Source organism: Berghia stephanieae, chromosome 2 (assembly GCF_034508935.2).
Source record: "Berghia stephanieae isolate SIO BIC M18660-M18661 chromosome 2, UCSD_Bste_1.3, whole genome shotgun sequence".
Taxonomy (NCBI): domain Eukaryota; kingdom Metazoa; phylum Mollusca; class Gastropoda; order Nudibranchia; family Aeolidiidae; genus Berghia; species Berghia stephanieae.
Window position 1 is genome coordinate 123250092 of NC_088361.1, and position 24616 is coordinate 123274707.

The 24616-nt window shown below is 32.0% G+C and overlaps 1 protein-coding gene across 8 annotated transcripts; it reads right to left on the reverse strand.

The window, feature by feature from the left end:
* Window positions 1-5574: 5574 nt before the first annotated feature.
* Window positions 5575-24595, reverse strand: LOC144966485 (katanin p60 ATPase-containing subunit A-like 2). Of its 8 annotated transcripts, none has more exons than XM_078903082.1 (18): window positions 24449-24595; window positions 22366-22436; window positions 21875-22044; window positions 20851-20928; window positions 17908-17956; window positions 16416-16475; window positions 14748-14892; window positions 13485-13628; window positions 12721-12807; window positions 12144-12221; window positions 11531-11629; window positions 10782-10845; window positions 9852-9970; window positions 9068-9165; window positions 7618-7725; window positions 6823-6991; window positions 6334-6436; window positions 5575-5851 (listed from the first exon to the last, which is right to left on the reverse strand). In XM_078903082.1, the coding sequence occupies exons 1-18, from the start codon at window positions 24500-24502 to the stop codon at window positions 5718-5720; spliced, it is 1830 nt and encodes a 609-aa protein (XP_078759208.1). In that variant the 5' UTR covers window positions 24503-24595; the 3' UTR covers window positions 5575-5717. The 8 variants fall into 8 exon arrangements, with proteins under 8 accessions (XP_078759208.1, XP_078759207.1, XP_078759212.1 ...); XM_078903081.1 differs by having other exon boundaries at window positions 14748-14922; XM_078903086.1 differs by lacking the exon at window positions 20851-20928.
* Between the last annotated feature and the right edge of the window lie 21 nt (window positions 24596-24616).

The following is a 24616-nucleotide window of genomic DNA, read 5'->3' on the forward strand; positions in this document are numbered from 1 at the left end:
AGAGAAAAAAATATTCTCTTTTATTTACTGCCACGCCCCCGGTCACCAATCACTCAGACAGCGGGATTTGAAAGCGACCGACCCCATGTTTGTCCCCTAGTTGTTTTTTTTTAGCCATATACATGGGGATTTCGCTTCGATTTGATTTACCCTCAACGTGTTTGACCCTCTAAAACGCACACGAGTCAAATAATTTGTGCGGATTATTATTTCCTTTATGTAGGCATATCGTCGGCCTTGCAGAACTCTTTTTCATGTACGCGACATCTGACAAGCCATAAAAAAAGCGCGTAAGCCGGTTTAGTTTAGTGTAAATGTAAAGCGCTTAGAGCCTGTTTAGACGGGGTAATGTGCTATAATAAGTAATCATTATTCATTAAAGATTCAGCGTCAATGTTGGTAAATGGTGATGGGAGAGATGGTTAGGGGTAGAGTATAGTCTTAAAATTTAATTAAAATCGAATTCTGTCCATAAGCGACCATTAGATTATCAAAACCAAGCTAAAGACATATCACTTTAGAAAACATTTCTTTGCTCCATTAAAAAAAAAAAAATAATTCCTATGTTGATAGCGTTTTAAATATTGAATATGTATCCGTCTTTATCTAATAGTAGTAAAATTGTAATTGTTTAATGATATATATATATATATATCTACAACGTTGTAGAAGTCAAACTATCTTAATTATCTTTCAAATGTTTATAAATAGCTCCTTTTATACTAAAGTTGAGCACTATTATTTCATGGTTTTTGTTATATATATATATATATATATATATATATATATATATATATATATATATATATATATATATATTTTGTTTTTGTTTTTTTGTTTGTTTGTTTTTGTAAAGCGCTTAGAGGTCATATTGCATGAGATGGCGCTATATCATAAGTTTGCAGTATTATTATTATTATTATCATTTAAAATGACATTATGAGGGCTGAACTTCATGCCTATCAAAAACAATGTCTAACTTACCAAAGTCGAGTTGAAACAGATGCCTCCACTGGCTGCCAGTAAAGTTTCGAATTGATTTTAAGATTCTTTGTTATTCATTCAATTCCATGAACGAAATTTCCCCTCCTTACATCCAAGACCTAACTTCTCACTATAAACCAGTGCGAGCTTTGAGATCTGCGGACTCTTTATTGATTAACGTGAGAACATTTTCAAATAAATCAGTAAAGCTTTCTGTATCAGTGCCCCTCGGTTATGGAATAGCATAAGATCCAGCCCTTCATTTAAATTTTTAAAAAAGAATATGAAAACAGAACTTTTTTCCCATGCCTTTTAGTTTGTTGTATATTTTAATTTGTGCATTGATTAACTATTGATTGTAACTTAACAGTTTTTTTTTATTTTTTTTTTACACAGCGCCCTGAGCACCTTTGAGTGGAAGTGTGCGCTTTATAAATGCTTCATTATTATTATTATTGTTATTATTATTTATTGAGGAAAGTGAATTTTATTTCCTTTGTTACTTCATCTATTTTTTGATTAAAATTTCTTAATTCCCCTAAACTTGAATTAAAACTCAATTTGCTTAAACTAGTTGAATCCAACGTTACTGAAGCGGTTGGTTATATATACGGGATGCTTTGAGTAACCACCACCGCCACCAACAACAACAAATAAACAAAACAACCCCCCCCCCCCCCCAAAAAAAAAAAGCAAAATACACACACAAAAAAAAAACAAACACTCCAAACAAAATACCCCTCCCCCCCCCCCCAAAAAAAAAACAAACCCCCCCCCCCAAAAAAAAAACAACAACATAAAATACAACAAAGCAAATAAAACGAAATAACAAAAAGAATGAAGACATTTGAGTGTTGGTGGGTACTTGTAGGTACTAAAGTAACTATATTGGTTAAAGCATATAAAATAAGTAGGGTCACTCACAATTTTGTCGATGTGATCGTTTCAATGGGTTTCCATATCCTCAGTCGACATTGGATCCGTAGTCTACGGAAACGATTGTATCAACAAAAATGTATCCCTAATATGTGTATATATATATATATATATATATATATATATATATATATATATATATATATATATATATATATAATATATATATATATATATATATATATATAAAATAGGTACTGCTGTTTTTCACAAAGTTACATCAGCGCTGCCCAGAGATGAAATCCAAATATTATATTATTCATCGGACAAAAATCAATAATGCTGGAGACTATGTCAGTTCTTCCCACAATCATGGCCCTCCGTTTCAACTGCATCACGTGGACTTATGTTGGTCTGGCGGAAGTTAATGATGATCCATGGAAGCCGAGATGGAAGTACAATGTCGCAGTGTTTGGGAGTCACCCCTAACTTGGTAGGGAATACAGGAGTCACCAACAGTGCATTACAGAAGTGTGCAACCACAAGCTTCAAAGCATCTGACAGATAATGAAACCCGAAGGAAGTCGCAAGTGTAGCGGTCAATTTAAAGGAAGAGATAGAACACACTGAGCTGGAGGTGTGACCATCAGATGTCGAGTTAGGAGTAGGGCAAAAACCGTCTTTATAAGCCTGATGGCTCTAAAGGGCTATTGAAGTGCATCTGTCTCCCACTCAAAAAGCCAGAAAACAGAAAAGAAATATGAAGCCATTCTTAGGAATAATAATAGGAAAATGGAAGCACAGCCACATGGATAGGACCAGATATAGCAGAACAGATGAGACAGCAATACCATCATAGTCATCGTTGTCATTCTCATCAGCATAAATAAAACAGTTTAACATGCATATTTATATGAGCCTTACCTCCTTTCCAAGAGCTCAAGATGAAAGAGTTTCAGGACAGAGAAGTGAAAAACAAAAACAAAATAAGCAAAAAAAAACAAAAAAAACAACAGTAATTTCACAATCGTTGTTTGGACAAATTTCACCCAAATAAAATTACTGTATCAAGAAAAAATGAGTAAATAACAATAACGATTCGTGCACTTTGTGGTCTTATTTTTAGGTTTCATTTTTTTTTCTTTCTCAAATGTGTTTATTTTTGTAAAAAGCAAGTATATAACATAACAATAACAATAAAGATTAACATATGGTACACATTTATAAATTTATAATAACGAAATGGGATTGTAAAAATGGTAATACACCTATCAAAACAAGCTCAATGCTCTTCAATTTGAAAGAAAACTTTATTAATTAAATGTCTATACCTACACCCCTTTACATATATCTGAGAATTTCCCTTGTCGTCAATGGAAGATACCAATCAACAGTGGTATTGGTACGTCAAACAGTGCCAGAGTGAGAAAAGAATGATCTCTTATTATCATAAGCGAAAAAAAAAAAGCCCGTCACAATGTGGGCAAGATGTAATTTGTGTAGTGAAGTCAGTGAAAAACATGAAAGTATCATCAATTTTACATTCTGACATGGAGCTAACGAACTGTTATGGTGGGCTTTTTAAATAAAAAATACAAAGGCATATACAAAACAATCTGACAACTCTTAACTCAGCAAAAAATCAAATGACTGATAAATTCCCGAGGTGTAATTTATGGCATCAAATATAATACTGCTTTGTAAATAATTCACTGGGTCATCGTGATTGTCATGGAGTGGAATTGCCTTACTCTTTTTTTAATTATCATCTTTATCACACTATTTCTTTTTTTTTTAAAAATTGAAGAAGACTCTGCATAACATCAAAAATTGCTGCTGGTTGGCTGAACAGCTTAGTCAGTAAACTTAGAATATACGTACAGACTTGCAGAAAGTCTTATTGGTAGCCGAATCCCGTGAATTCAACATAGAGCAATATATGAATTACATAGAAAAAAAAATAAATAAAAAGGGGGGATTTTAAAACTTTCATTTTTTTGAAGGGTTCCCGTTTTATCCGAACCTATTGTACTCAATTGATAGTATTATTATGAGCCTTACATTCAACAATCTTAGATCAAAAGCTAAATCAAGTTAAGATTCAACCAGATAGAAAAATATCTCGAGATTGACATTCGTGTTGAAAACTTGCATTCATCGAGACTTTAGATGTAAAGAGCACCGACTCACTATCCTTGACCTCATCATATGCACACACAGACCACACTGTCGTACACTGATAAATTAGTTGTTTTTTTTCATTTTGATCAAAAAATGTTAAACTCAAATTTCGATTGATTACGAAGATATCCAGTACACACAAAAAATCCCATACCTGTATTCCTTGACCAGGGTTGACAATGACTTCTAATTTGTATATCTCATACTTTACTGACCAACATTTGTTTATATGGGTAGAATTAACATATTATTGTGACTAAACTTCACTTAACTGCAAATGAGTACCATAGTTACAGGAAAGAAAGAATGAGAGATACAGATATATATATATATATATATATATATATATATATATATATATATATATATATATATATTATATATATATATATATATATATATATATATATATATATATATATATATAATATATATATATAAGAGAGAGAGAGAGAGAGAAAGAGAGAGAGAGAGAGAGAGAGAGAGAGAGAGAGAGAGAGAGAGAGAGAGAGAGAGAGAGAGAGAGAGAGAGAGAGAGAGAGAGAGAGAGAGAGAGAGAGGAGAGAGAGAGAGAGAGGAGAGAGAGAGAGAGAGAGAGAGAGAGAGGAGAGAGAGAGAGAGAGAGAGAGAGAGAGAGAGAGAGAGAGAGGAGAGAGAGAGAGAGAGAGAGAGAGAGAGAGGGAGAGAGAGAGCGAGATAGAGAGAGAGAGGGAGAGAGAGAGAGAAAGAGAGAGAGAGAGAGAGAGAGAGAGAAGGGGGGGGGGGAATGGGGTTGTAAGTGTTTATTTATATACGGAAAAATATCAAAAGTAACAGGCATCTTGTTCTGCCTGAAATGGAAAATTGATTTCATAAGGCTTTAGTATACGATTTTATTTTTAAAACAACAAACGCCCACATTTGTATTGATTACCTAGAACTAAAAACGTTTTGGTCCTATCAACGAATGTGGTCCAGACGAAACTAAACCCTGTAGTTGTACATTCTATCCTAATGCTGACTAAAGTATCATATCCTTTATATTTAAATCAACGAATTCTTGGAATATCACAATTTGTATTAAATTCTTGAGATCACTCATGCACACACTTTTGTAAAGTCTCAAAAATGAAAGAAGAGGGGGAAAAAAGGAATGTAGATATTTTTAATGAAAGAAAGACAGTGGGAAAAATATTTAATAGTGATGATGCGCAATGTCAACATATGTAATTGGCACCCAAGAGAAAGAGATTCTTTCTAATAAATCCTTTCAAGAAAATAAAAATGCAAAGGCTTTAGAATATAATAAGAGTTTTAAAAACTTTCTATTTATATATTTTTGCTAGCATATCTTCAACATCTCGTCTCCAGACAGCCTTTTTAGTTATAGCCTTTCCATTGGTGATCGTTGGTTCAAAAGGAAAAATAAAATAAAAATGACAGCTTTTGAGAAGAGAAAAATGACATAAAGAATTGGAAAACAAAGAATCCGACGCTTGAAATGAATCTTTTTAAGAATCAAAATCCATTTTCACTGTACTCATCAAACTCTCTCTCTCTCTCTCTCTCTCTCTCTCTCTCTCTCTCTCTCTCTCTCTCTCTCTCTCTCTCTCTCTCTCTCAATCTTCATGGGCTTAATCTCAATAAATATTTTCTCATTCACAATTTATATACAACTAAAAACAATGTCTTCTCTCTCATACAGATTCATACTCCTTTTGCCATGCTGCATATTTGGGTTTCATGTTGCTGGCTGATGGTTTTGTTCGTTCTAATGCGGCTAATACGTCAGCAGTTTTAATCTTGTCCAAATGGATGTGTAACTCTTCCCCTGTAAGAAGCATAAACTCATTGTAATTTTCTTTTTTAAATTTGACATTAAATCATCAATTTAGAGAAAGAAAACATACAAAACAAAGTTAATTAGGTTAAAGCTGATTATTATTTTCACAATTATTCACTCATTTCTATTATAATATACTGTGAAAATGACTGAAGACAGCCATACTAATGATTCTTTTTTGTTATTGTAACAGTTCGATTCAGATCAGATGCTTTTCTTTGATAAGCAAACCTTTCCCTATTGACTCTGTAAAATGATTCATTAATGATCACTATATATCTGGATTTTCCCCCCTGGTATTTCAAATAATTTTTCTTATTCAACATTGACTAGTTAAACTTTAGAGTTATCTGAGCTCAAACCTGTATGTATATAGGCATGATTTTATCCAGTCCTGGTATTTCACTGCTTCTTTGTTGTGTTACAAAGACCAGAGAAATTGATTTATTAAATTAAAGGATTGTGCTTACCTTCTGAGTGGTTTTCAAGAGCAAAAAATATTTTCCTGACAGGCCTCATCGCGGCTTCCTTGCATACCAATTTTATATCTGACCCTGAGTACCCATCAGTTTTCTGACGAAACAAAGTGTGCAAGTGCATTCAATTATTACAAGAACATTTTTAATCGACCCAAGAAGAAAAATAAAGGATGTCTTATTGGAACAAAATACTTGAAACAATTGATACAACATGGGTAAAGTTTAATGGAGAACGAATTAAAATGACAACTTTTTACTATTAAAAAACCCAGTAGGAGTACAAGACAGTATTAGAGAGTTCATCCACTGTATTTCATTACTGCTTTATACATTTACAGGCGAGGAGTTGCACACATTATAAAGTGCTGAGAAAAGCAGTAATGAGAGTACATATTGATTGATCTGTAAATCAGACATAAGTTACACTCAACACTTAAATTCTGTTAGTATCCAATTCATTATTATAAAAAGAGCACTTACAACAGCTAGTATGTCATAGTCTAATTCTGATAGTAGTTCAAGTCCTCCTTCTTTTGAGGAAACCACCGTTGGTAGATGATGTCGAAACATGGCTCTTCGAGCTTCATAGGTTGGTAAATCTACAATAATTCTCTTCTCTAAACGACGCAACATGGCATGATCAAGCTCCCTGTTGGGAAACAATATATTTTTAAAAAGATCAGAAAAAAACCCATCCAAACAAACAAAAAAATACAAATACAAATTAATGGTCTCTTGTGCCAAGTCAAACACTTGTGGAAGAAAAGACAGGCCGATTAAAAGAGAGAGAAAAAAAAATACATTAAAGAAAAAGGCAAAAGTTGATTGAAACAAGTAAAGAGTAGCAACTGACAAAGGAAGGCAGTGTGGCTCAGTGGAATGATCTCAAGTTTGTACCCTGAATATATCTTGGTGGTACAGACTTTAACTCCACACGTGCTGCACTTGTGGCTCTGAGCAAGTCACTTCACCCTAACTCACTTGGGATGTTGGACTACAATTGACTGTTGGGTTATTTCAGTCATCCCTTTTAAAAAATAAAAGAATTTCCTCATGGGAATGAAAGAGGGGAATCTTTTTAAAAAATGATAAGTGATGAGTGATACAACCAAAGTAGATAAAAAAATACTTTAAAAAAAAAAAAGGAAATCATAACCCGATATCTAGATTTTTATCAGAAACCATTTTATTGAAGTATTCAAACAAAGAAAAATGTAAGCTTATGTAAAGTAGACGGTTGATGTAAATCTAACACTGTATACACTATTCACTTACCATGGCAGATTAGATGCTGCCAACAGAAAGACAAGGTCGTCTGTTTTTGATAACCCATCCATCTGTACTAATAACTCTGTTTTCATTCGTCTGCTTCCTTCATGTTCTCTGATGGGGAAAGATTGTAAAAACAGATCAGTTTAACTACAAGATTTTCAGTTAGTCAAACTCAGGGCTTGTAAGACACAAGACGAATAACAATAACTGCTTGCTCTCCTTTAAGTAGGATGCTGGTTAATTGCAAAGGACTTAAAGATCTAGAGTTTGGCAAAGCCATACATTCTTTGCTGAATAGGCAAGGAGACTAAAAAAATTGAATTTGATAAGAAGTTGCTCAGTTGATTGGGTTACAGGTCCCTTTTAACTAAAACAGGCAAATCAAAATTACAAGAAAAAGGAGTAAAAACCAAAAAAACAATACAAACTCCAAAGAGGTCATATTTCAAAACAGGCTCCGTATTCTTACAATTTCCAGTCTTAAGTAAAAAAGAAAAAGCTTCAGCAATATAGAGATTACTATCTAATAAACATGCCCAAAGCGCTTTACTAAGGGTCCCCAGCTTACACCAACACTTAACATGTAAGACAGGACATGGAGCCTTTTAGGTGAGATTATATTTTTTTTTCGGATAGAAAAAATACTGTTAACTGCCAGGCACTCATTTTTCACCTTATTATGGTGAGAGAATGCGAGTAAAGAGGCCTTTCCAAGAACTCAACTAAGTACTGCTGAGTGTCGGACTTGAACACAGGACCTTCCAATCCAAATGAGTGTCATACCACAAGACCACATAGCCGCATACTTTTGCAACCACAAATTAAAGCCATGTTGTTCGATATATATATTTTAGGTTACTTTGTGATGACAAATTCCCAATTGTTATACTGTTTCAATGTGAATAATCATTGTCAATATCAAATTATTCAAATTACAGTATCAATATGTGCGGCTATGTGGTCTTGTGGTATGACACTCGCTTTCGGATCGGAAGGTCCTGGGTTAGAGCCTCGTGCTCGGCGCATAGTTGAGTTGGAAAAGGCTCTTTACTCACATTCTCTCACCGTACTCAGGTGTAAAATGAGTACCTGGCTGTTAACAGCGTTGTCTTTGTCCCAAAAAATTGTAATATCGCCTAACAGGCGGCATGTCTCGTCCTACATGTTAAATGTTGCTGTTGACCAGGGACTCCTTGTAAAGCGCTTTGAGCACATTTAGTGGATATTGTGCTATATAAAGCTCATTTTTAATTTTAAATATTTTTCTCAGTATTGACTCACTAAGAAAATAATAGCAGCTTATTTGATGGAGAAAAACATTCCTTACCTTTAAAAATAATAATACTTTAGACTATAAACCAAAATTAAACCACGTCTCTAAGGAAGTGATAATCTCATTATATTGAAATAGATAATAAATGATGTCATATTATCAATGACCATTTTGACGTACCCTCCCCCTCCTTGGGATCCACGCTGACTCATCAATGACTCAAGTTCATCTATAAAGATGGTGGATGGGGCGTGGAACCTGGCTAGTTCAAATAGCACCTGACACGAAAGAATATGTACAGGCGGTATTTACAGGTGAAAAAAAGAAAATGTATATTGCATGTTGAATGAATATCAATATCAACAAAACGTAATCTAAACACCTTTTTTGTTCAAACTTGGGAGAAAAAAATTCTGATACAACTAAAGACCTTGATTTTAAATGAGCTTTTGATCGAAGATTATATCATGATTCTGAATTTGTTATTATGCATTAATTTTCTGTTGTTAATGATAATGGGAAAATTTCAATGATAGGATTTTAAAAGGTCATTGAAATAAGTTGACAGTATTAAAGCCTGAGAACATTCTAATAAATCAGTTTTAAAAACACAAAACCCAAAAAAACTGAGATAAGGCATTTATGCCAAAATAAATACATCCTTGGAATTTAACTTCATGTAAGTGGGCATGTCAGATATCATCAGTGCTATAAATGATCAAATAAAAAACCCCACAAAAACCAAACCCCCCCCCCCCCCCCCACCTGCAAAAACCAAAAACAAAACAAAACCAAACACCAAACAAACAAAACACAACTATATACTAAATGTAATTATGACTCAGTTTTAAAGAATGAACTTTGATTTGCCTTTATGTTCAGATGCCTTAACCCTTAAGAAATATTACTAAAGCAGTCATTGTTTATAAATTTATAAATTATGGATTCAGATGTTTCTTTTTACCCTGACGAGTTTCTCTGAATCTCCCCTCCATTTGCTCACAATGCTGGACGCTGATATGTTGAAAAATGTTGTGTTACATTCTGTTGCCACAGCTTTGGCTAGAAGCGTCTTTCCCGTACCTTATATGTCGTCATTATGTGACAGGAGAAAAAAAACCCAGGATAAATGCAGAGAAGAATTTTTTTAATGGATAATATGAGAATTTTCAATTTTACAAAATTATTAAAACAAGACATAAAAAGGGGATAAAAGAAAAGAACTTACAATTATTATTTATCTTTTGTAGAAGAGAAGCCCAGACTTAAATCAGCAGCGGTTTTTCTTGATATTTGTCCATATTATTTTAATAATGGTTTGCTTTAACTCATAATCTTTACTTTTCATATGGGGTAAATGAAAGTTACACACTTGTTACTCAGTTATAATCAAATCACTATGTGCTGAATTTTTATAATCATCATAACATTCCTTCATAGAGAAACAAAGAGAATATTTATCAATAAAAGATTGAAACTTAAATTATGATTATATATAATCAAACCCCTAAATTTGAAATGATAATTTTTCAAATAAAAAAAACCCCAAGCATTTATATTCGCAATATCAACTAAATGTGCTCAAAGCACTTTACAAAGGGTCCCTCGCCAACAGCAATACTTAACATGCAGGACGTAACATGATGCTTGTTAAGCGATATTACATTTTTTTCCTACAGAGACAATGCTGTTAATGGCCTGGTACTCATTTTACACCTAAATAAAAGGAGAGAATGTGAGTAAAGAGCCTTTTCCAACGACTCAACTATGCACTGCTAAGAGCAGAACTCAAAACCTGACCTAACGGTCTGTGTGTCATACCACAAGACTACATAACCAAGCCAACTTTACCTATCATTACAAGAATCAAACAATGAAATATTTGATAGGTTACCTGGAGGACCATATAAAAGTAAACCTTTCCACGGAGACAATATTCCCTGGAACAACTGTGGGTACTGAAATACACAGAAACATTAAAAGTGTATTCAATCTCTCAACATGTATGAGAAATGCTATTGTGCATCAGTCAGGCAAGTCATACATTAATTATGAAAAATTATATCAACACACACACTTATAATAATAATAATAATAATAATAAATAATAATAATAATAATAATAATAATATAATAATAATAATAATAATAATAATAATAATAATATAATAATAACAATAATAATAATAATAACAATAAGAAAAGCACAGTCCTAAAAATATGTTTGGGGCAATGAAATAGCGAATCAAAACTGTATACAGAGTCATAACTTTTCTACATTAATCCTTTTTGTTAAACAAAGAAAATTAAAAAAAAAATTCATCAAGTTCTTTTACAGCACGATTTTATAACAAAAAATAAATTGATTATGAGCAACTTACAGTGACTCCATGTCTTTTTGCATAAGAAAAAGATATTTCAGAAGTGTATTGTAACATATACATCTGGACAATCTTAAATACAACTTTATATCTTGCTCAAACTCTCTCTCTCCTCTATCTCTATCTCTCTCTCTCTCTCTCTCTCTCTCTCTCTCTCTCTCTCTCTCTCTCTCTCTCTCTCTATTTTGTGCTTTAGCAACACAGTTTTCTCAAAACATGAGATATCAAGATATGAGTTTTAAAATGTAATAATATAACTCACTTTAATAGGGTAAACTACAGATTCTTTGACCAGTCTCTTTGCCTCGTCCAGCCCGATTATATCATCCCATTTCACATTTGGATTTTGTAAATATATATCCTGGGAAAAAGACAAACATCAAACTGAACGTTGAAAACATTATAAACAGGTCATTTAAAAATTGCAAAATGCATTTCATATCATGAAACATAAAATGTGTGGCGGATCATTGATTCAACATACATATTTGTTGAATGTGTGTTTCAAATAAACTTACAAATTGTTAAAATTAAAAGGTAAAAATAGAGAGGAGTCCATTTAGAATCACGAAGTCCAAGGAACCAGAGCTCACACCGTTCTTTGTGGGTGGCATGAAACAGACAGTAACACTGTCAAACTTTGGATAGGACGCTGGCTGATTTTTGCAAGCTCTTGTCCATACATATCTATCCCATCACAAGGTGCTGTACAGAGGGGTCAATAAAAAAAAATTATAGAAAGAAAATTCAAATCCACTTGCAGGCGAGCCAATTGGTTGAGCAATACAACATAAAGTAAAAAGGAAACACACACACACACCCACACACAAGTCGTTTCAGATCTTTAGAAGAAAGAAAAATCAAAAACTATTTACCCTGCTGATAACTTGTGCTAACTCCCTCCATTCACTGTTATATGCTAAGTAACCACCTAGAGGTTTTAATAACCGGTCCTGAAATTTGAGATAAAAATTATACATCAGATTTGGATGACAAAAATAAGTTTGTATATCACAATTTATTGAAAAAAAATCAATACATGCATATCAAATAATATTTATCATGAATTAAATGAAGCAGGGATTAAAATAATTTTTGAAAATTGACACCTATATAAATTGCATGCTGTACTTATATCAATGGCTCATCAAAGATGTTATTCTTTGGGTTGTGTTATGACATTTACCAATTTACGAGTACAATTATTCCTAGATTAAAATATGTGGTACATTTAATAACATACTCCATAGTTAATATGTAATGCTGCTCTTGTTCTATTTGGTAGAGAGCCGTGGGGGCTGCCACTTGTCCTGTTTATGAATACAAGCAGACGTGGCATAGACCCCCTCCCCCACTTCTCTCTCTCTCTCTCTCTCTCTCTCTCTCTTTATATATATATATATATATATAAATAAAAAGATCATCTGATCTTTATTCGTAATTTCCACTCACGTTTCCTGGCTGGTCTTGGCTCCCTTCCTCTACATTCATTTTTGTCACATCTTGTATCATCGACCGGATATCAATGATCTGACCAAACTGAAACAAAAGAAGAATTAAAAGATTAGCTAACCAAACAAACAAATAAACAATCACAGCAAATTAAATACCAGCAAGAAAGGACCACATTGAAACAAATGCATAAAATGAAAAATGTAAATACAGTTATTAAGAAATATTTAAAAATAAGCATTTATAAAGAACTTTTCAACAGCAAACACCAAGCTCTGACTCTGAGGCGCTTTACAATTTTAATTTAAAAGCCTGATGATGCATCAGCACCAATTTGCACCCTGTTAAGACCTCTGCACATCCAAATTATCATCCATCTCTGATAGGAGAGGAAAATCAGTATATGCAAAATGACTTTTCAAGGGGCACAGCCAAAGTAACTAATCCGCGACTCAAACATTCAACAATAATTTAGGTTGTGTTGAAAGTCCAATATTGCACAACTGCATGATAATGGCAATTGGTCACTTTATATAATTATATTCCCAGTCTTCCCTTACAAAAAAAGTAAACCATTAGAAACCAACAATGGCCAAATATTCAGAAGCCTTGCTTATCACGGTTGGATTTTGCAAGTAAAAATCAAATGCTAAATAAGAAGATAATATAAAGAGAGTACAATAACCAACTGAGATAAATTATATAAATATTATAGGATAAACAGCAAAACTATTGAAATATACAACTTGCTGAATGGCACTCACTCTCTGTCTGTGTTTAGGGGTGGGTGGTACAGGCGGATCGCCTGCACCTCCACCCCCACCACCCATTCCATTAGCTTGGACAGTCATGCCTTGGAGAGACAATCCATCCACTGCACCATTCATCATCCCGACTGGGTCCCTGGGCTAAAAAGGATTATACACAAAATAAATTTTAAAAGACCAAAAGACATTAGCTTCTTTTCTCTTTACCTTCTATGATAATTTTTGATGTAAGATTTACTTCTATACTGCAGCTGGGTATAAATATTCCAGCAATGAACACGTGCTTTTAGTAGTTTAAAAAAATATTCTTTGTATTGTATATTTAATTTAAAGAACTCAGAATCTTCTTAGAGGATTGAACATTTTAATTCTAAATCCTCATCTTCATCAACATAATAAGCATCTTTTCTTCCTCAACTTCCTAATACCACCATCATCAACAACCATAAGCACTGTTAATTTTCAATATCACACCACTGACTCATTGTTTCAATTTTCAATGCCCAAGGATGTTTCATAAATATATGTATTTCAGAAATATATAAAGAATAAATTTCATTAAAAAGAGGTTTATGCTATGGTGCCTCACCTAATCACTGAATATCAACCTGATGTTTAAAGAAATGGATCAGGTCCATTTTAGGGACAATATTTAAAAAAACAAAAAACAAAACAAAAGTGAAATGTCTATAATCTTGGTTATTATCCAAATTTAACTTTTTACAAGACTCGTAAACAAAGTCATCAATATACATTTATTAACAAAAAGCCCCATAAAAAATTTAACACACAAATGCTATATTACTGCTGAATATCTGAAGTTTTAAAACAAATAATATAATCAAAAAGCAAAGCATTATAATGTGTCAGAAATCAGAACTTATTTTTTGTTCACCTAATATATCTTCCAATATCACTTCGAAAAAAATATGAAGTAGAAATATTGATCACTTTGTGCTTTTTCGGTAGACCCTTCATTACTTTATGTTAAAGCTGTATTTCTAGTGCTTTTTATAAGTGATTAAAAAAAAAATACAATCATCTCCTCTTCCTACTTTTCTGCACAAATAACACTAGCAGCTGAAATGTAGAGTATTTGGCAAATAAGTTGGTCTGATAAAATATTCTTCATTACAAACATTAATCACATTATCTTATATTGATGAATATTACCATAGAGCATTACCAACCTGCAACCATGTCAGTTTCAGTATCAAGATATTGAACGAAATCAAACCAATATAATATCATGTCAATTACCTGTGCACTTCCATTGGCTGACGATGAATTTGTTATTGCCTTTCTTGTTGATGATGTCACATTCCGTCTGCTTTTTCCAGACTGCGGTCTTTGTGGTGGTTGTTGTTGTGTTGGGGGAGTGGGAGGTCGAGAAGTGTGTGATATTCTGGGAAGGGACGGAGTATTTGATTTTACACTGTAGGTTGGAAGAAAAGGAAACAAGGAGAAAAAAAATAGCAACAATGTGGCAACAGTGTTGTCAGAAGGCAGAAGCATACGCAACAGACGAACTATAAAAATATACAACACAACACTGCAAAAGAAATGCTGCAAAACAAAACAACAAGAAGAGTGATTGTTGCTGATAATATTCAAGAAAGATAACACCACATTTTCAAATACCAAAACCATTAGTAATATGCTGGCTGACTAGTAACTTATGTGATAATCAAGATATGAAATTAAAATTAGAAATAAATGCAACTAACATTGAAAATTATGCATCTTATCAACCCCCCCCCCCCCCCTTATAAAAACCCCCACCAAAATAAAAACCAACAAATAAACAAACAAAGAAACAAAAAAATCAAACAAAAGACAAAAACAAAAAACGATAGGTTTAATACTTAGAGCGTATCATTTCTATGGATTAAAATGAAGGGTCTGCCAAAGTTACATTTCACACGAAAGAGATTCAGTAAAAAGTTACTGATTACCCTGAAGATATTGACATTAAATATCAAAAAGAGATTATTTATTTTCCTTTTAACATTCTTCTAATTCTTTTTCTTTATTTTTATTTTCTTTTTGTAATGTAATTGGGATTCCCATGTGTTGTTTTATGATTATGGAATTTCATGTTTCAAATGTGATCACAGACACTGTGTAGGCAGAATAGGAAATGAAACTAGACACTAGCTCCTTTTAAGGTATGGCTTATAAATATATATATATATATATATATAAATAATATATATATATATATATATATATATATATATATATATATATATATATATATATAATGAGCTTTTTTCTTCTTCTGAAATCTACATATAAACTTATTGATAAGCAAAAAAAAAACAAAACAAAATAGACTCACATAAGGTAACAAACATAAAAGTATCAATATACTTTCTTCTTTTTTTTTCCACAAATGATTATTAAAAATATTATCATGGTGAAAAACATTTATATTAACATGAATAAAATATTCTAATTGTGAGCATCTAAAATCTTACATACAATTTGAGAAGAGGTACTGATTTTTATCTAAGTCACGTTTCTCCATTTAAATCGATTGATTCAGCAAAAGTGAATTTTACTTCCACTGCACACTTTTAAATTTTAAACAATTGTAAATTTATTTTCAAAATCTTAAGAAGAAAAAAAAATGATGATTAAAAAAAAACAAACGAAAAATAAAAAGAGAAAAGAAAATATGGTGCCTCACTATCATTGTAAGGCTATGTTTCACTTTTAAAGGTCTAAACATTGTTTCTTATGTTATATTATATGAATTGAGTTAAATTAAAACTTGACTTAGTTTTTATAAAGATCACCACATTACTTGAAAGGTATTAAGATTAAGAGAATATGATACTGTGTGCCATAGTTGTTTTTTTCGGATAAAATCACATGCAATAACCCAGAATTGTAAATTTATGGGAAATATCATTGATTCTTTACCTTCCAGTGCGCGGGCTAGAAGCACTAGGACTACCAATAGTCCCTACATGTAATTTAGATCTGGGGGAAAGGAGTAGAATAGAGTAGCTAGCGTGTGTGAAGAAAGAGATCACCAATATATTCCTTTCCTTTCGACAACTCAATGACTGCTTTCATGATCTTATTAAATTAAGTCTGTTTCTTTATACTATAATAAGCAACTTTCAAAAAGGTCATGTAATCCATATAATCAAGTACTACTTCATAGTTGTTGTTTTTTAATTTAGTTAATTTTTTTTTAACGAGTCATTATTAATATCTTTATATTAAAAGAAAAAATAATTGAACAATGGTAAGAAATTTATTTTGGGAACAACACACAAATAAAAAGTCAATTCCAAAAAACAGAGTTGGAAAAGGAACGGATACATGGTAAACCTTTTCAGAGAAAAGGAAATAGATGGCCAAGAAAAGAATAAGGTAAGAAAATATTTATTCATACACATATTCATATGGTTTGATTGACAACGAAATGTGAAGATAGGAAACAAACGATGAATTTACAACCATGCCACGGTTTTTCAAACTCTTAATAATATTTGGGGAGTGGGGAGAGTTCGTATGAAAACAAAAAGAATACAAAGCTATATGAATGACCTGTCATCTATGCAAGGACTGCAAAAGTTTAAAGGAGATAACTTCACTTTCTTTTAACTGATTAATCATGACATCAAAATGATTCGGATTTAGTAATGGAAAATTAGATATACCCTTTCATAAAATTAGTACACTGTTATAATAAAATAAAAATGCATTATATTTGAGATATTATTCTACTTATCTTTAGAGTCTGAATTCAACTTTACTGAATTATAAATGTATGGTGCATTCCAAAGTTCTCTTTTTATTCTATGTTTGTCCTTTTTCGTATACAACAGTTAAAACTTATCCAAAGGCAACAAAAACAAAACAAAAAAAACAACTAAAAAACGTTGCCTACTACTGTAGTATGTCTATACAAATTTCCCTTCATGTATCTTGCAATAATTTTTACAAAAAAATATAAAAATACAGAGATAGATGTAAAATAATTCAAAGAAGCGATAACCATTTGAGCAGATAGATGTAATTAAACTCATTACACATTGGCATTTATTTACCAATATTACAAGAAACACAATAATAATTATAAGAAACACAATAATGAGAAAATGAAACAAAAAAGAATATAGACAGAAAGGACAATGCCAGAATAGAAAAAAAGAATTCTAAAGAAAGTCAATATGAGTTCTTTGAATAATTGAATGAAAAATAGTTCTTCAAGTTGATAGTGAGCAAAAAAAAAAAAGAATAATAAGATTGCTGTTATCGAGAATAATAAACTAGAGCCTGTATTATAAAAGAATATGTAAATAAAGAATTAATAGAAAATAGTCATTAATGGAAATTTTTTTTTTTTTTAAAATCTTTATTGAACATTATAAAACGTTTTATTCATGATTGTGACATTTACCTGTTTGTTCTGTTAAGTTTCGCCTGAGTACGTTTTTCAGCAGCACCAGCTGTAAGAGAAATAAAAAGAAAAAATGAAAGAGGTCTCATAATTTTTTTCTCTGCATTCTGGGGTATATAAAAAAAACTAACAAAACAAATGACTTCGTATCCCTTGTTAAAAAAAAAAAAAGAAAAGAAAAAGAGAGCTTCAAAAATGAACCTAAGTAAAAATAACAGCCTTCTTAAACTCAAAGGAAACGAATATCTTTATATATTTGAATGGCATTAATGAAAATAATTGATTTATCCTAAGAAACAAAAATATTGCTTTTATTGCATACGACAAGCTATAAATTAATAGTCAAAGTTTACTAAGTTGTAAATGAAGAGGGGCATAAATCATTAATGTGACTCAACCACCTTAAAATAAAATTATCTCGGGATGAACCTGATAGCTATGACATGTAAAATTAACACTAGTATAGAATAATATAAATAAAACTATAAATAAAATTTTCAGCATCAAAGTCAGCCCGACATAATACTACCGTCTTGGGCACTGAGTCAAACTTGAGCGATAACTGTAAACCAGCTAGAGACAGGATATGATATTATGTTAAATTCAGCAGGCTCAAGGAACTTGATTCATGTAACCTTAAACCGGCAATAGAGATTGATTGCTACTCTCTGAATAAGACGATATTCTATTGCTGAGTACTTTCCACCAGGTACAATCATTGCTAGTTTGGCAGGAGACACAAAAATCCTGCCACAATTCTTGGTACAGAGTTACGCATGTTGGGTGTTATACCAAGTAAGCTCCAGAGTCCTTTTCTAAAATAGTATTTTGTCAAAATTAATGAGACCGAGACATTTTACTTTGTGTTTAATCGCTGCCAATATACTCCATGATGAATAATAGAAATGTGAGATAAATATCATGCATAGTTTAAATGATAAATGTCCATTAGAGGAAATAAGGACATGACATAATGGAAATCTCATTCTTTACTGTTTCAATTTACCTTTGAAAAAATGAAAATAATCACAGAGTTAGTATCCAACAACCACATATTCATGGAAAGCTCTAAGTCATCAAACTATACAATGATCCAGTAATTTTCATTAATCTTTGTTTGTTTCACTTAATACATGCTCACATCAATAACAAATATGCAGTACACATATATTCAGCCATTCGTACTAATCTGACTCTGCCAATAAAAGCATGCACCCAATTTTTGCATCACACAATGTATAGGGCTGTTGACTAATTTTTGCTCCATTGCCTCACTCTGGTATTATGTTTAGGCAAACCGCGTGCTGAAAAGCGAATATAAAGCAAAACTGATCAAAAGTGTTAATTTTTGAGACTACAGATCACATTTGATTAATTGTTATTTTACAACAATTATTTCCTTAATTCAACTGTGCGATCAAAACAGTCACACTATAATTCGTGGAAATATGGATCCAACTGATTATCCTGCCTGCTCCAAAATAATTGTTAAAAATGTGCTGGACTTTACTTTGAAGTGGTTAAAAATCGTGAACGCACTGTATTATCAACAACTTTACACAACATAAGCCCATTCTCTTTATCATTTTAAATTATAAAATTAAAAAAAACCCAACAAAACTGCAAACGGACATGACCAGAATAAAAATTTTTAACATACATTCCAGGCTGATATGACTTTTTTCATACAAGTCTAAATCTAAATCTAATAATAATAATAATAATAATAATAATAATAATAATAATAATAATAATAATAATAATAATAATAATAATAATAATAATAATAGTAAAATATTAAATGCATGTGTGCGTAAAATGAGCATACTGAATATTTTTGATATATAAAAAGAAATGTTAGGTCCGTTTTCTATTCCGATCTTTGAATTCATAATCTCCACAATATAAAATGTGAAAATAAATCTGTATTATTCCATTAAACATAAAAGACAAACTGGAACCTAAAACAAATGTCATAAACAAAATTTATTGTTAAAAAACAAAAGCAAAATGTATTTTTGTATTTCCTCTGCAATTGGTTATATAAAAAAAAGAATTTTGTTGTTGAATTAACATCATTAAATCAATATGACAAAATAAGACACAATGAGCCTGAAATATAGCACAAGTACACACACACAGCAACAAAGTAACAAAGCAAATGGCATCAAACTTTTAAAAGTCATCACACTCGAGTGAAAAGGAGTGAAAATAGTTGAAGTGGAAAGAAAGATAGTTTTCTAATTTTGTTTATTGCTGTCCCCTAACCCAACGAGAGAGAGAGAGAGAGAGAGAGAGAGAGAGAGAGAGAGAGAGAGAGAGAGAGAGAGAGAGAGAGAGAGAGAGAGAGAGAGAGAGAGAGAGAGAGAGAGAGAGAGAGAGAGAGAGAGAGAGAGAGAGAATATCTTACAGTAGCAAGGATATTGTCATGCAATGTCTGAGCATAAGAAATGAATCATTGAAAAAAGAATCATACAAGAGATAAAGAGAAGCGAATGAAGAAAAACTATGGCAAAGGGGGCTTTAAAAATGCATTTAGAATAGAGTGAACTAAGTGAAAAGAATATATTGGTTAGAAGGATAATAAATTTGCTTGACTGTTAATAATACACAAAATAGAGAATCACAATCAATTCGATAAGAAATGATAAAAAAGTGACAAATCCAACCAATCAAACAAGTGAGGAACCTACCATTGCGAACTGCAAAAAGAAAGCAAGTAAAAATATTCTAAATGAATAAATAAAGTCTAGATACACATTCACTGTCTTCTCTTGATTTAAAATCCTTAAAAATAAATGCATAGCTAAAGAAATGTGTACAAAGTGTTAGAAACTAAGTTTTATTTGTAACAATCACTGATTTTTAAAAGAGAGAGAAAAAAGATTTAAAAATATAAAAGGAGATCTAGCTAATATGGTTTTAAAATGGAAATAAATTTACGGATAAAATTATGTTCAGCCCCTTGAAAACAACCATTTGATTGGAGATTGCTTGGTAGAGATATTGAACCGGAACGTTCTAGTGGAAAAAATAAAATCTGTGAAAATATCTATCTCTTTTACGAATAATTATCTTCAAATGAATAGACATCGTTTTGAATGTTTAATTAAAAATATTATATGGTATGATTATAGGTCGATAGATACAAACAGAGATGATAGCGAAGATGTTTAGACAGGTAAGTAGTTTGATAGGAAAAAGTTTAATGAATTATCTACTAATATTTTCCCCTGCAAAGGAAAAGACCTTAAATGCAATGATAGCAGTGAGTGTTTAGGCACGTAAGAGACAGATATGTAAGATAGTGGGTAGAACGATGAGGAGGCTGATAAATGTTATACCCCCCCTGAAAAAAAAACAACATTAAATCAATTCACATGCAGTTTGGTCTACGGACAAAGCATCAATCATTTCAATCAATCAATTCTGTAGGCTTATATAATAATGTGGGTTGCAACCATAACAGTCAGGAAGATAGAAATGGCGTGGAAGTTTGTAATGATTTTAAAAAGCAAGACGGCAGAGCAAACAAATACCTGTCATTCCTGGTTTGGACAATCAATTGTGATGAGGAAAAAAAAGCCAATAAAACATAAACAAAACAAGACATTGTTAATCCATAAATGAATATGGAGCTTTTGATGAAATGAATATCTCACATCATCAATTATGCATGAAGAATTAGCGAGATTTTGCAGTACAGATAAAGCTGTAATACAATGTGAAAAACTAATATTTAATGCTGGATAGCTCCTGTGTGATTTTACTAAAATACATTGGTAATAATAGACATAAACATAATAAATCATATTTACTGTACACGGGATATACTATATTTATTTGACTATATATGCATGGCTACAGAACATCCCTACTAAATACTTGGACCTATGGTGTGAAAATATCAAATTTGCTATGCTAATTAACCGACATTCACAAACTGTGAAGTTCATGTTATCCTTACCACTTTGAGGTGAAAGTTTCTTAGTAATCTTTGGATACTTGGCAAACTTCACAAAATAATATGACTCATATTCCATGAGAATAGTCTCAAGGTCAATGTTATCACACACTTCATAGCGGCGAAGGTCTATATTGGTTTCTTTGGAAAGACTAGAGGCAGAATCGAGGTATCTGTAGAAAAGAGAATTTGAGAGAATCTTCAATTACAATCCTACTCTTGGATTAAGTAAAAAATATAAAATTTATCTTAAACATAGAAACAAAAAAACCCCACAAAAAACAAACAAGCAAACAATAATAACAACGACAACAAAAAAGAAAACAACTCTTTTCTAATATCTTGAAAACTCCCGTTTCTCTCAACAGCACTTTGGGACAATTTATAAATTATGAGTGTAAGATTTGTCCTTAATCTTTAACGCAGTTTCAGATAATAACTGAACCATAAACAAGAACTTTACATGTGTAAGGAAATCCAAATTGTTTACCTACCCTTCTTCACTCAGGTAATTTAATACTAAGATAAGTAGATTTTTCTTTCTTGAATCTGTCCGCACTTCATCCTGCCAAGAGAAGATAAAACAAGTAGAAAAATATACAATATATTTAGTGTCTTCAGCAAAAGCAATACATTGTTTTCAATAAATATAAAATATGTCTACTCTGTCTCCAGCACCTTGCTTCAACATATCTTTTTAAAAACAAGGAAAATTTCAATTAAGAAAGTGCCTGACAAAATATAGACTGGCATTGATGGGTGCAAAAGATTATTCTGTTGTGCCACAGGTTTTAATGCAGAACGAGCACCACTCATCTAAAATTTACAACTTTTTCTGTACACAAATGAAATAACTTTGTTTTGTTTGAACTTGAAACATTCACTCATTGTTTTATTCTGAGAGAAATTATTTGTCATTTATCAAAGAATACACTTCAAAAACTTTTTTTTAAAAGTAAGGGTTATAGATGGTCCTTATGTGTGCCATGCCATAAATGAATTGCTGGACACATCTGATTTTTGTCTTATGATACTTTCATGATCATTTGCAGGGGTGAAAATTGAGCCAATCTTATTTAACAAATCGTCGACAGATTGCTGTGGTTAAAAATGTCAAATCATCTGATAATTCTGAAATTTGGTTGCCACAGGGACCAGTATTGGGTCCAGTTCTTTTTATAATGTATGTGAAACCCCTTGGATCAATTACTTCCGATTTTAATCTATATTACCAATTTTATGCTGACAATAGTCAAATCTTTAAGTCAGCAACCTATAACTATAACCATTTGCATATTTTAATTGAACCTTTCCAACCTTGCTTTGTTAAATTGAAAAGTTGGATGAACTGTACAGGCTAAAACTTAACTATAGTAAAACTGAAATAATCTTTATCGCTAGGCCAGCAATTCTTAAAAATGTAGAGTGTGAATCAATCGTGTTAGGAAATAGTGTAATTGAAACAGCTAAGGTTGTTCAAAATCTGGGTGTATTTGTTGATTCAGATTTGTCTTTTACAGTCACGTAAATCATATTGTAAGGTTAATGGACATGGAAATGAGAAGAATATGTCGTGTTAGACATCTCATTACAAGAGACATCTCGGCCTTGTTGGTTAATACTCTAATCCTGTCAAAGCTAGATTATTGCAATTCTCTCCTCTTCTACAAATAAATACAAAATGAAATCCCTTCCGGTAACCCAGAAAGATGCTGCCATGCATTGTGATTGTGACAAAGCACCATTTGGATTTTAAAACTGACCTAAAATGAATGTTGACATTTTCTGGAATGATTTCAGGAATGCGGGATAAAACTTTGCCCTACATTGCATTTTATTACAAAGTTAAGATGTTCAATTCGTGCGCTCACGGGAATTTTGATTTCCAAATTTCTGATTGCTAAATCATACCTTATTTTATCCAAAATCATAAGGAATTCTAAATTTTCAAAGATTAAAACATAACACAACACCAAACGATAAGGTAACTCTTTCTGAAGAAAATGAGATATAAATGCCATCAATAATCAATACACAAAATTTCAATGAATTTTTCTTTTTTCTTTTGAGACCTCAACTGTCAATCAAAAGACCTAAAATCGGATTGCATTATTTTCTTCTAATCACCCAATCTTTAAAATTTGGTATCATTATAATCGTGCTGAAAAGCCCATTTATCAGCTCACTGCTGGAATGCCAAATGGACCTCTGTTGTTTAAATTGTTTTGATCATTGAGATAAACTTACTTTAAGACTTTAAATAAAAAGTGAACAATATTATTTGATTGTTGGCGATACGGTCGGTTTTTTTGTTGCGTGGCCAACTGTGCTGTTGTGAGTATATTCGAGAAATAAGCACGATAGTACAGCTCCGTTAACTTGAGATAGACTGAAACTGAATAACATTCTGAAAAGACTTAAACTTAAAACTTATGGCTGTACTGTACTGTAACTGTAAAAAACTGGCACGATTTTGAATGAATAACCGGCTTTTATTCTGAAAATACGACATGATGTTTACTGCTGAATAAAGCATTTTAAATGTCAAATCTAGCATTATATAGGAGCAATATTTACCGCTTCACGGGCTTGGTTAGCCGTCCTGATGGTCTGATAACTAAGCTCCGTCATTCTTTCTCATGGTCTCATTCACGCATTCCCATCTCGATGGCGTCGTTGGTAGCGAAGACATACAAACATGGAGGATGAGATAACGCAAGTCCCGAGACTTTCACTTTTTCTACT

Bases quoted from the DNA above. Each gene is read 5' to 3' on its own strand.
- LOC144966485 (XM_078903081.1), bottom strand. From the start codon at position 24,502: ATGACGGAGCTTAGTTATCAGACCATCAGGACGGCTAACCAAGCCCGT. The intron at 22,045-22,365 runs GTAGGTAAACAA...TCTTTTCTACAG, and splicing joins AATTACCTGAGTGAAGAAGG to ATACCTCGATTCTGCCTCTA. The intron at 5,852-6,333 runs GTAAGCACAATC...TGCTTCTTACAG, and splicing joins TCTTGAAAACCACTCAGAAG to GGGAAGAGTTACACATCCAT.